Below are 13,290 nucleotides of genomic sequence, written 5' to 3'. Positions count from 1 at the left end.
TTAGACCTTTTCCACCTTGTACTGGTATGATCCACTGGCACGGGCAGATTCTTCTAAACAAAATTCTTGTCTGTAGCCCAAAATCATGGGCAGGTCAGCTGTGAAGATGCTGACACAGTGAGTTCCCTGGAGGAACTGGAAGTAAATAGACTAGCACAGTTTGTTTATAGCAGGGGAGCATCTTGATTACAGAGAAAAAAAGTAGACTCAAATTCCCAAATGCACTGACTTCAAGTTTCTCAGCGATCAAGTAAATATATTTAACAGAGCTTCTCTGCAATGTTCTGTGTTGATATCATTTAGTTAAGAACCTATTTCATAATCCTAGAATCATGGAATAGTTTGGGTTGGAAGGGACCTTTAAAGGTCATCTAGTCCACCCCCTCTGCAAGGAGCAGGGACGTCAGGTTGCTCAGAGCCCCCACCCCTTTCCCTGTCTTAGGCACAGGGCTCTGGACTGATTACCTTGGACGTTATCCTATCTTCTGTGTCACTTCTGGAATCATGTTTAATTCCCTTACCCTGCGTTTAACCTATCCACATGCAGCATACCGACTACTTCATGTTTGAAAAATCTGTTCCACGGGAATGTTTCACCATAGAGAAAGCGAGTTTTGCCAGCATACGTGTGAGTTTTGGGTGAGCCTGACACTCTGCTCAAGGTCACAAACTCTTGCAAAAACAAAGCTTATGCTTTTGGATCATGAATCCTTCATAAATGGTTCGGCTGAAATCTAACAAAAACTTCGGCTTCAGGAATCATAAGCAGAGAGAGGAGAGTTACCTAAATAAAATAAAGTTTTAAAAAGTCATTTCTGATTTGAAATACTTCTAAAATATCTGGTTTTCTGACTTCTGGCCCAGGAAAATGAGAGCCAAGATACAAAAAAAAATTACTGAAAATTCTTAATCTTATAAAATTAACAGAAACATTCACTAGTTGAACACAAAACTTGTTTTCAAAACTTTAAAACTTCAAATTTTGCAGTTTAGTTCATATTTATCTTACCTTTAAGATTTCTTTTCTGAAAATCAGGACAAATTAAAAGTTATGCTTTCTGCAAAAATGACATTTTCAAATTCATTATCTAAAGATTTTTAGTAATCCCTGAATTCAATTCTGGAGGATTGTTTCAGTTCCATTTTTACGTCATTGGTGTATTAGAATTGAATATAATTGCTTGGAAGTACAGAAATAATCATGCTAGTGAGAAGGCAGGTAACAGTAAATTTTCTTCTTATAACTAAAGAGAAAAATTATCAAATAGGATGGAATAGTATTGCAACTCCTGCTTGAAACCCTTGGTGCTGCTTCTGCTTAACTTACGTTCGGATTCATTTGGCAGATATATTCAGATTTACTTGTAATTTTCTATGATAAAGGCTTCAGTATTTTTTTCAAATTTAATTTATTGCAAATAGTGCATACTACAGAAAAGGAATTGCAAAATGTATTCAGAGGCAGCTTCTCTAAAACACAGAGAGAAAGAAGAAGGTGAAAAGGGGAGTACTTTGGTAGATAAGAAGGAGGTAGCAATGTGAATGGGGGTATTTTCTGGGAACTGTGAGAATAAACATCGGGAATGTTAATGGCAATGAAAAAGATGAAGGGGATAGAGATAGTAAAAGAAACTGGAACTGTAGAAAAAAATGAAATGAAATGGAGGAAGGTGTTAGTGACGATGAAATGGAGTAAAGACCGCTACTCTGTTCCATCAGCTTTATGACTGTTTTATCTTTTTGGAGGGGAGGCAGACGAGCGAAGATCAAAAGCCACATCATTAAGGACATATTTAAGGAAGAAAGAGGGGCCTCATAAGTAAAATACATATGCTCTATCATTAGAACTGCTTAAGTGGTTTAAGTAGCCTTGGATATATAAAACAACTATTTGCTGAGAGGCATGGTTTTTAGAAGCTATTCTCTGTCATGCTGTATTATAATAATTGTTGCTAATGATTTATCAAATAATTTTGATTACAAACACTTTCTACAAAAAAGACTTGGAGTGTGAAGTCCATTCTGAGGTTTCTTTTTTTCTAAGGAGACCATATTTCTTATTCACCCTGAAAAGAGATATTACTTTAAACTATCTCAGCTATATTCTTCCATACCAAGCCCAAAGGTATTGTGAGGGTCATCCCTGCTGAGGTAGATGAATATGACATTTACACTGTTAAAAATTCAAACAGATATTAAAAGGGATGCCTTCTCCTTGGGTGTGCAACTTGAGATTTGTTAGCTCCTGATATTAGAAGAACTCATGAAAGTAATGTTTGTGGGAACTGTGGGGGGTTTCTTTTCTAAATAGTTACCAGTAAGTTTCTCAATTTAAGCATTTAAATGTAGATATGTTAAAGAAAATCTAATGGTTACTTCATTAATATGCTGGGTTTTGTGCTGTTCAGCATCATTACATTAGATTTGTCCCTGGCTTGATTTCACTTCCTGCATAAAATGACAGCAAGGATGTGTTTGGACCAGCCCTACGTACTTTTTACAATAGGTAATGCATGTTCCAACAAATAGCATTGTGTGTCTATTGGACTTCATCACTCTGTTTACGCCTTTGAAATAAATTACTAAACATTTTTAATTATTATAATTACAGCCTGAAAAGTTCTTTGTCTGTTCCATGCCATGTATTATCCTGAGGTGAAGGGTAGAAGAGAGCAGAAGGGGAACTCATTAAAAGTCTGATTAAAATTCCATGTTGACACACCTGCAAAGAAATATATCTGACGAAATCCCACCACCATTTAAAACAATGGGAGCCCTGGAATTGATTTCAGTAGGGCTAGGATTTTACCCTGTTTGTAGAGAAAGACACACGGGGCACAGTTCTTCACCTGGGCTTTTTTTTGAAGAAGTAGAATCAGGGAACAGCAATGGCATCAGCATCATTGCAGGCAGCAGTACGGTAAAAAAGGGAAACAGTTGAAATCAGCTTAGATATCTAGATACTTAACCACACAAATTTCAATGTTTAGGTGAAGATATTGGGTAAATGTCAAAGTTACAGATGAATAACATGACTCCCACGTGCATAGTGAAACCCCAAGTGATCTGAGCAGGTCATCTCAAATAAATGCCAGAAAAACTTTTTTTTTTTGCCACAATTTCACATTTTCTCTCTAAATACTTCATGACCTATAGGAGCATGATTTTGTTATGTTGAGAAAGTCTGCCTTTCAATATGTTGCTGACTGTTTTTCACATGCCTCTTTCTGCAGGTACCTGAGCTGATACATTAGGACCAGGATTTGTTTGTGTCTCTTTCCCTTTACAAGAGGGAAATAACTAGTTAACCTGAGAAGAATTTAGAAATCACCTGCAATAGCTTTTCCATACATAAGAGCATATTGATTTTAAGGACAGAATCCTTTAAGTCAGGAAGTAAACGCTATTATCAAATTAAAGAGTTGGGAGAATCTCCCATTTCCTGACAGACCAGGCAGTCAATTTCTAGTCCTTGAGTGGCTGGACCTTTCATCTGTCACTGATCCAGGGCTGAACAGCATTGTTCACTCTTTTCCTGAGGTCAGGCCAATTTACAGGGGAGGAAGAAGGAAACATTTATCTGGAAGGTTATTTATTTATTTATTTGTTCTGCAAAACCTCAGAGGCTCAGCATAACAAAAGGCTGCCCAACAGAGAGTTATTAGCTGTCAAAATCACAGCAGGAGTGATCAAAATTGGATTATATCTGACTTTGTATGAAATGCAAACTTCTAGAGAGCAGCTTAATTTACAATCCCAGGTCATATTGCCCTAGAAGTGCTTCACGTGTCTTCCAGTCTTTTCCCCAGAAGCTGCAGGATTTCTGTGGGTGCTGCAGAGTGCATGCAGACAGCTGAGTTCCTGCATGCCCATCACCTGCTCCGGGGAAGAGAGATCCCAAAACATGCCACCTATGCCAGGAGGCTACCTAAAGCCTGCTCCCTGAAGCTCATTTTCTGAGGGATTTTGCATGCCACTTTTTATTCCCCTAGAATTTGCACTAAACAGAAAATGTTTGCAAAGCATGAGAGCACTGGAGCTGATTTTTTTTTCTGGTATCAGATGCCTCTGTCAGCTTTCCTGACTGTGGGAGATCCCTGCCTTGGGAGTGGGAGTGTGTGCACAGGCAGTGAGAGCGGCAGTTTGATGCTGCTGAGGGGGGAGTGCAGGCACTGGGAGCTTCTGGGGTGCTTGGGGCTTCCAGCTTGGCACATGGCAAACTGCCCTGGAGTCGTACCCACTGGAATTCTGGGAGTCCTGGGGTACAGGGAGGTCATCTGGCCTGTGTTTCTAGGGAAAAGTCTCTGGAAAATGCTGCCACCACAGTGATAGTGGTCTCACTATATTGGCTTAAGGTCATAGGCCAGGTAAGACTTGAAGGCAGAATTATTATTATTTTTTTTTGTCAGAGCAACTGTAAAAGTAGAAAAACTAGACAGCCTTCAGGCACACAAGCTATTCTCCATGTCTCCACTTCCTTGAATTATTGTGGTTTGCATGGATCTTCAGTTTTGGTGCTAAATACTGCTGTCAAGAAAATTTCTGGCCACCTCTGCCAGTGGTGCATGAGGATGTCCTTTTCTCCTTTTTCTGTCTTACATGAAAGTGAAATTGTATTTTCTGTTTTCATCACTGGCTAAAGATTATTTTTTAGCATAGTCATGAGTTATAAGCAACTTATAACCCAAGCAGTGGAACTTGGCTCCCAAACCTTTTGCAAACCTTGAGCATTCCTAGCATTCCTGGCTAGGAATTTTATGAAAGCCTTTTTTAATGAACCTACATGAAGTGTAAATTTCTCTGGGTTTTGAAGAGCTTAGATCCAGAGTTTACTTCTTGCTCTCCCTAACTTCAGTGGCAAGTGCATTTATCATTGTTATTTGGCAGAAAACTCAAATGGTTAATGTCTTGGATTGATATTGCATGAAGGTACATTCCTTGCTTTTATGGAGACGTAGCAATTAAGACAAATATTTGCTCTTGAGATCTTGCAGCTCATGATTGGTCTCTGTGATAGAATGATATGTTTTCTTTTATCACCATTTCTAATTACAGAAACAAATGAAAGAGGTAAACCTGTGTGGGACTTTTTTTTTTTTTTTTTAACAACTTCTCTCTAACTTGTCCGTACTCTGTTGTACACTATGCTTCCACCTGGTCTGTAGCTTGAGTTTCTTGGATATGGAAAATACGTGTCTGATTCTTTAAAAAAATTGTTAACAGGACATTTCCAAGTTCCCAGACAAAGATTATACAGTTCTGGGTGAAGGTGGAATCATTCTGAGCGGAGGGCAGCGAGCACGAATCTCACTAGCAAGGTGAGTATTTTGCTCTCTAAAAGTGGTGTACTGTTTCATGTATAAGGGAAGAATTTTGACTAAGGACTTAATACATATGGACCAAGTCCTGCTAAATAAATATCCTCCAGATGTATCAGGAGCTTAATTTTACTCTCAGAAATCTGAGTTTTGCTGTGCAATTATGTTTGCATATTTATTTATGGAATTCTAAGTTTGCTGTCAGATGCATGCTGTGGCTTAGCTGAATACAAATCTTACCCTCCCTGATGCAAAATGCCGTTTGGAGATTCAGACCTTTAAGTGTAGCTTTCTAAGTACCAAAGAAACGCGCACAAATATACCAATAAGAAACATTCCAGGATCTCTCCTTGCTATGACACTTCTACAAAGCAGTTTATATATTGATTAATGACATACTCCCTGTCTACAGGTAACTAAAATGAAAAAAATGCCGTTTTTCAAAAAGTAGTTTTGGTCTTTTTCTGTTTTAAAAAGAGAAAGTGGAGAGCAATGACTAGTCAGTACCTGTGAATAATGGCCTGGCCTTGTCTGTTTGACCTTCCAATGTTCGTAAGTAATTTTGAAGGTCTACAGAACAATAACATGTTTGTCATGTAAATTAGCTATGTGTTTCACAGAATCACTTAGCTATCGTCTGAAATCCAGTAATGATAGCTCTGATGTGTAAATGACCCCATTTATTTCTGTGCCAAGTGCAAATTGTGCTGGTTCCCATGCTGGGTTGAAGTAAAATCCCATTGTGGTGATCCACACTGGCATCCCAGGAAAGATGTGCATGTCTGTGTGAGGCTAAAAGATGAATTCATTAAAATAGAGAGGCTTTCAGTGTGGATGTCTAGCAGATTTGTGAGAGGGAAGAGGTATATGGATGGTTCTGTTTCAAGCAGTAAGATAAGAGAGGAGAGGGGGAGCAAAAGTTTTCAGAGCAAAAAAAAAAAAAAACCAACCAACTAAACCCACTTAAGTTTTAATTTAAAATGCAACATTTATGTGAAGTATTTCCCAGATTTTATGAATAATCATCTCTCTTACTTTTCAGATGGTCACAGCTCATTTACTGAGGGTTGCAGAACCGATATATTTATTGTCAGCTGTATAGTTATTGTTTTTGAACAAGTAAATGTCTCAAAGACAGTGGCTGCATCTGCTTTACATTTTGTTTGGGCTCCAGTCTAAGCTCAGCATTCAGCAAGGTGTGCAGGCGTTGAGGTGTGGGTTGCAGATGAAGCTCTGAGAAAAGTAGAGGAGAAAATTTAGGATTACAGCCCTGGCTTGTACCCATCCACACTGACAATAAGTTGACATTATTTGCCTGAACTGGCTGCCTACGTGCGTCTGGTGTACTCTGTGCAAAGTCATATGAAATGAGAATCCTGCTGGAAATGCCATCAACCAGCCATCATGAGAAGCAGATGGAGATTGCCTGAGTCCATCTTTCTTACGCAGCACTGTCAGTGCCTGCAGCTACAGCCAGGGGAAAGAAAGGACCAAGGGGAAAAAGCAGTGCGTGCCCTGGGTTCGAGCTAGCTCACTGGCCCAGTGCCCTAAAACCAGTCACGTATAGCTACTAAGTTCAACGTACAAATTATAGCAATAATTGGAGTGCTACCATTATTCCAGGAAAAAACCTGCAAACTTTTTGCTGATGAAAGCGCCAAAAGCAATATGAACTTTTTGTTGTTGTGCAGCCACTACTTCATAGTGTATGGTCAGTGAAATGCACTGTGACAGGATTTTTCAATAAAGTTACTTGGTTTATTAACATAATATACAATTATTGAGGGCTTTTTCTCCTGGTAGTTAAATATTTTCACATTGTTTAACGTAATTATTTTAAAACTAATTTTTAGAGTACTTTAAAAAGTACCAAAATGCAGCTGTGCAAATTTTCTTTACTAATTATACCCTGATTCATATCACATCATGTTTTTCATACTAACAGAGGAAGGCAAGGGGTCTTTTTGAACTTCTATTAAAATTGATTTTTAAAAAACCCCTTCTTAACCACAGGTTTAGATCTCAGTGAGCCATGTCCAGGCACATACAGCTTAAGGTCCTGATGCTACAAATAGATTTTCATGTCCTGAACTCCAAATATTGTGCAGTTCCATTTTAGATAATGTTTGCAAGATCGTGGCTCAGTAATACTCAATCTTTGCTCACCAGCTATTTCAAATTACTTTTAAAACTAAGCGCTGAGGCCTAAGTCTTTTCTCACACTTATTTACATGTATGTAATGTTCGCTCAGGCACCAGTAGACATTACAGTAGGTGCTAAATTCCCATTTAAATGGTCATTGTACAGTGATGGTGTCTGTCAGGTTCAGGCCACAAACAGATCTTTATAGAGTAACCTATGTAAAACACATCTGTATAGCTTCCTTTGATTGCACAGAAATTAATGGAAAAAGTTAGTTTGTAATGTGGTCTGCAGCAAGGAAAGGCTTTATTGAATGGTTTCAGCTCCATATTGATGCTGTAGAAAAGTCTATTGATTACGAGGTTTTGAGACAAAACTATAAAGGCACTTAAAAAAAATTGTATTTGTGTAAATTTATAAGACTAGTGAAAGCTAATGTCATTTCCATTTTCTCTGTTCAGAGCAGTGTACAAAGATGCGGATTTGTATCTCATGGATTCTCCTTTTGGACATTTAGACATTTTTACAGAAAAAGAGATATTTGAAAGGTACCGTATGTTTTGATAGACTGTATTTACGAATCCCACCAAGCAGCACAAAGTAAAACCAAGAATAGAAATTTAATAACCGTACAAAAATACTGAAGTGATCAAAGTTATACCTTTTGGGGATGTTTCTTTTTAGAGATTTTTGTGAGTGAGTATTTTGTGTTAGCAGTAAGACAGTGTATTGTGCTTGGGAATAAGCCTGGGCCAGTGTGAGCATTACTGCTCCCTCTTCCATCTCAATGTATTGAGCCTGCTATAGTCCGTTACTACCAGAGTGCATGGCTTTATATCTGATGTAGCTGTGTACCAGAAGGGCTTTACGTTTAAAACACCTGCTTTGTAAGTATAAATTTTTACAAAAAGCTATATTTTGTCTTGTTTTTCTGATCACTGAAAGCCTGGTCACCTGAAAGTGCCCACTGACCGAGAGATTGGCAGCAGGTTGGCCGAAGACAGAAACCTTTATCTTGTCCTGGTGGTATAGCTCAAAACAGTAAGGACACACACTGTCGTCCATGAGCTTTTCAGTCACGATGAGTTTGGAGTTTTGAAATTGAGATAATATTTTTAAGTTTGGTAGCAAAGATCTAAGTAACCCTAAGATGAAAAGAAATATTTCTTTTTCATGTTGAACTGTGCTTTATGGATTGACCTGAAAATCATTAAATTTTCCCTCTTTTTTGGCTCCTGAGATAAAGTATTCACTCTTTGCACATCTCAGCCTTACCACCTCCAGTGTAGTTTGAGGGACCACCCAAGACTGCTCATACTGGGAGAGGTGCAGGTAAAAGCAAATGGATTGAAAGTGAAAGGGATAAAAGCAACATTTAATCATAAAGAAAAAAATCTAATTTTTGACACTTTCTTATTTTATAGCTGTGTGTGCAAGTTGATGGCAAATAAAACTAGGATCTTGGTTACTTCAAAACTGGAGCATTTAAAGATTGCTGACAAAATATTAATTTTACATGAAGGGAGCTGCTATTTCTATGGAACATTTTCTGAACTTCAGGGTCAACGGCCAGACTTCAGCTCAGAACTGATGGGATTTGATTCTTTTGATCAGTTCAGTGCAGAGAGAAGAAATTCAATTCTAACTGAGACTCTCCGCCGATTTTCTATTGAAGGAGAAGGCATGGGATCACGAAATGAAATAAAGAAGCAGTCTTTTAAACAAACATCAGATTTTAATGACAAAAGGAAGAACTCTGTAATTATTAACCCACTTAATGTAAGTAGGAAGTTCTCAGTAGTGCAGAAGAATGGGATGCAGGTCAATGGAACAGAAGATGTCCATAGTGACCCACTAGAAAGGAGGCTTTCGCTGGTACCTGACTTGGAACAGGGAGATGTAGGTCTACTTCGGAGTAACATGCTAAACACTGACCATATGCTGCAAGGTCGGAGGAGGCAATCTGTGTTAGACCTGATGACGGGCACCTCTGTGAACTACGGACCAAACTTTTCCAAAAAGGGAAGTACAACATTTCGGAAAATGTCTATGGTGCCTCAGACAAACCTATCTTCTGAGATCGATATCTACACCAGACGCTTGTCTCGAGACAGTGTCTTGGACATAACTGATGAAATCAATGAAGAGGATTTGAAGGTGTGTGTTGATTTATATTCTTCTTGGTTTCCGATATGGTGATAGTTTAGTGCAATATACTCCTTATATATTTTTCTACCTGACTATGTCATTCCTAAGGCAGTACTTCTCTGGGGAATATCTTTTTGCAATATCTGTGGGTTTTTTTTAAAAAACTCAAATATCATCTGGAAACTGTTGAAATCCTCAAAAATTTATTTTGCCTGATTTCTTGTAGTTTTTGAATGCTATCTGTAGAGGATTTTGATACAGGATTTTAATCTCCTGCACTTTAATCTATCTTTAAGATTACTTACACTAAAATGAAATTTGAAGTTATAATATGGAAAACCATTGTTTTAAAACATTTATGTAAAATTAACATTTGAAACGTTAAGGCTTATGGGAGAAATAAAACACATGTGAAGTACTAGCACAGTTTTTCAAACTGAAATTTGATCAAATTTGACAAATTTGTGAGGCTGCTTAGCTCTTATTTTCTGATCCAGATAATAAACAGAGGAGTAATCTGGATTTTACTCTGTTTTTATGGATGTGCTGGAAATTATGCAATTGAGGTTGAGTTGTATACCAAGAACTGGACCAAAATACCTCCTTTTTCTGATCGCTATCAGTAGGTCTTTATGACCTACTTTCATTTTCAAAACAGACAGATGATTTTCACAGGATAGGAAAATTTTCTAAAGTAGTTTCTTAGGTAGAAAAAAAAACTACAAGAAATATTTAAACTTAGAATTTGCTGAAGCACTCCCTGGTTTTTTTTCTTGCGCTGTATCGATTTTAGCAGGAAAAAACCCTCTCAGAGTATTTACAAATTTACTCTAGTAGCACAATAATAATCTCAATTGAAAGAAAATAGCTATTGATTAATCATTTCTGGGCTTCTAGTAGTGCTGGACAAATCTTGGTTGTTTATTTCACTGTTGTCTGAAAATTTCAAATAATTTCTAAACTGTATTATTATATCAAAGATGACTTAACCAGTCAGTACCTTCCTCTCCAGCCGTTATCAGCCACTTTAATTATTTGGAGTGAGTTAGCAGAAGGAATGACAGCACCCATGTGTCAGAAATTCTCATGTATAGATATTATTATCATTCTGACTATGGTCTTATCAATTATTTGACAGGAATGCTTTACTGACGATGCTGAAGGCATGGGTACTGTTACCACATGGAATACCTATTTCAGATATGTTACCATCCACAAAAACTTGATTTTTGTTCTAATTTTGTGTGTGACTGTCTTCTTATTTGAGGTAAGAAAATCTGTGCTTGATGTCATGTTACTGCAAATGATGTTTGCCCAACTGTGTTGCTTGTGATAAAAGGGTAAATGGATAAAGCATCAAGACATTAGCTCATGTATGTATCGCTTATTGGCAACTGCTGTTAAATGATATTGCAATTACTTTTCTACTGTTTAGATGAGCATTTCTCACCAGAGAAAGTCATTAGTGCATGGCAGCAGAAGGCCCACCTTCTCAAATTATCTCGGGTTATTTTCTGCTATGTGGTACCATAAATAAGAATTGTTACCCTATGCAGGTCTCTTGTTCACAGGTGAATAATCTTCCATTTTCCATTAAAATATATCTTTGCAGAGCTTTGAGGGATTAACAGCAATAATTACTGGAATTTTTTTGATGAGCACATAAATTCTGGAGAATTGCTTTCAAAGATGAATTAGTAGCTTTGCTCCTAGTGACAGAAAAGTGGTGGGTAAGGCAGAGAGCTGAATGACTGTGGTGGCATTTAAAGGTGGATGGAGTATTCCTGCAGCATGCAAGAAGATTTTTTTTCCAAGTACAGTTGAAAATGCTGTCAGAAAAAGTGCTGAAGAACATCTGCCTGATCATGCAAGTCTGACTATTTTTCTTGTAACAGAAATTGCCTGCTTTTTGTCTTGTCTCCCAATTTGGGAAAGACTTTTAGCATATATACAGAATCTCATAGTGTCCTTTTTTACAATTAATATCCTAAATCCAGTGTTTTTCTGAGGGAAGGAACATGTTTCAGAGAGAAAACTGGGAGATTAATGAGACTGTATTCATATGTTAACTTATAAAATACGGTACCAATTTCTCTTGGCATTTTTCAACATGAACTGAAAGAAGAGAAGAATCCATTGGGAATATAGGACTAGTTTCTGGCTAATTGTGTCAGTGAAAGGTTTTTAGCAGTTCTGTGGTGGCATTCAAACTTCTAGTGTTACCAAATCTGGAAAAGGATACTATTGATTATAGCATCCTGAATTTACACTAATGTTATGTTGCAAGTGATTTAAATTAGTTCTTTTGGACCAGGAATAAGCCTGGAGCTTAGACCAAGGATAAAGCCTGGAGCTTGGATCTAGTTGGAGATCCCAAATTTTTGAACCACCTCCAGAAGCAAGACAGTATTTAGCTGTGTAGCTGTTCTTATCATGTAAGTTTTATTTTCATGGTACCAGTAAATGACTGAATATGAGTTGTAGGGGAAAAGGAAAATTTAACTTTGAGGTTTATTCCCCTATATTCAGCATACATTTCTAACCTTAATTACAAATTTTTGCTTTCAAATTAGACTAAAACTTTTAAAAATAATTCAAAAGCCTCATCTTCTAATTGAAGAATAAATCTTATGACAAAGAACATATTCATCTAAGTTAAACTTTCCAGTGTGACTATTGCTTACGTAAAAGCCTATTAATAAATTGATGGGCTGGAAGATATTCAGTCATAGCACAGACTATATAAACTTTAGCAAACCTCTGTGCATGGGATGAAATGCCATGCCAAGTGGTATGTGGCTGGTGCTAAGAGTTTGTACCCTTCTGACCTTAAACAATGAAGAGAGGCTAGCGATGAACTTCCAAGTGCTGAACTGAGAGAGCAGTGACAAGTAAAAAGTGGAGTTTTGACACCCTTCAGAGCTGGAAGGGACTATAATGGAAGTGCTGGAGATGCTATTTTAGATTTAGAATGGATTGTTTTGTACTGTAGGTCTCAAGGTGAGTCCACAGAGATCCCCATAAATAGGCCATTGTTTGTGCATTCTTCCTAGGCTTGCAGGGGCGAGAGTGTGTGTGTGTGTGTAGTTCACTTAAGTGGCTCAAAACTGTATTTCCTAGATTTAATACCCAGAGACTAGGGTTGCTGAATGGGAAGAGTAGCAATTGAATGGAAACATGTAGAAAGGCTTCATGAAGTTATTCTGTCACAGTATTGTCTGCCTTCATCTTCTCAGCTGAAAAAAAAAGATGGTCCTTTGTCGGGAGGAGTCAAGATCAGAACAGAATTCTGCTGGGAGGTGTAAAAATATTATTATGAAAGAAGCTGCCTAATCCTTACAAATGTGTAAATTCAGGGCATTATGGTCAAGCTTGAGTTATTTACTGTAAGACCCGTAAAAGTTAGTGGCTCCCAAGAAGACGACTTTAATTACGTGCTGAGGTATTATCATAATACATTCCTGTACCAGTGCCATAAAAAAAAAATATGGGAAAAGCATGCTGGAAACTGTGTTTAGACCCTTAGAAAACAGATCATAGGCAGAAATAGGGCAGATTGAAAAGTGGTGGTCTAGGTGAAGATCTCCAGTGTCTCAGTGAGGCAAGAAAATGTGTTCTAGAGGAAGCCTCTGTTGAGCATTGAAGCATCTCACAATAAAAAGCATTTAATTTCACATTTTA

The 13,290-nt window shown here is 37.6% G+C and overlaps 1 protein-coding gene across 2 annotated transcripts in view; it reads left to right on the top strand.

The window, feature by feature from the left end:
* Nucleotides 1-13,290, top strand: part of CFTR (CF transmembrane conductance regulator) — an 89,072-nt gene that overhangs the window by 37,540 nt on the left and 38,242 nt on the right. For both annotated transcript variants that reach the window (XM_086739999.1, XM_086740000.1), the window contains 4 exons: nt 5,224-5,318; nt 7,923-8,009; nt 8,886-9,618; nt 10,748-10,876. In XM_086739999.1, the coding sequence (XP_086596125.1) occupies nt 5,224-5,318; nt 7,923-8,009; nt 8,886-9,618; nt 10,748-10,876 (1,044 nt within the window). The remainder of the gene's footprint in view (nt 1-5,223; nt 5,319-7,922; nt 8,010-8,885; nt 9,619-10,747; nt 10,877-13,290) is intronic.

Source organism: Chlamydotis macqueenii, chromosome 1 (genome assembly GCF_036417535.1).
Source record: "Chlamydotis macqueenii isolate bChlMac1 chromosome 1, bChlMac1.mat, whole genome shotgun sequence".
In the NCBI taxonomy this organism is placed as follows: Eukaryota; Metazoa; Chordata; class Aves; order Otidiformes; family Otididae; genus Chlamydotis; species Chlamydotis macqueenii.
The sequence above is the reverse complement of the archived record's forward strand: the minus strand, read 5'-3'. Positions and strand labels throughout refer to the sequence as shown.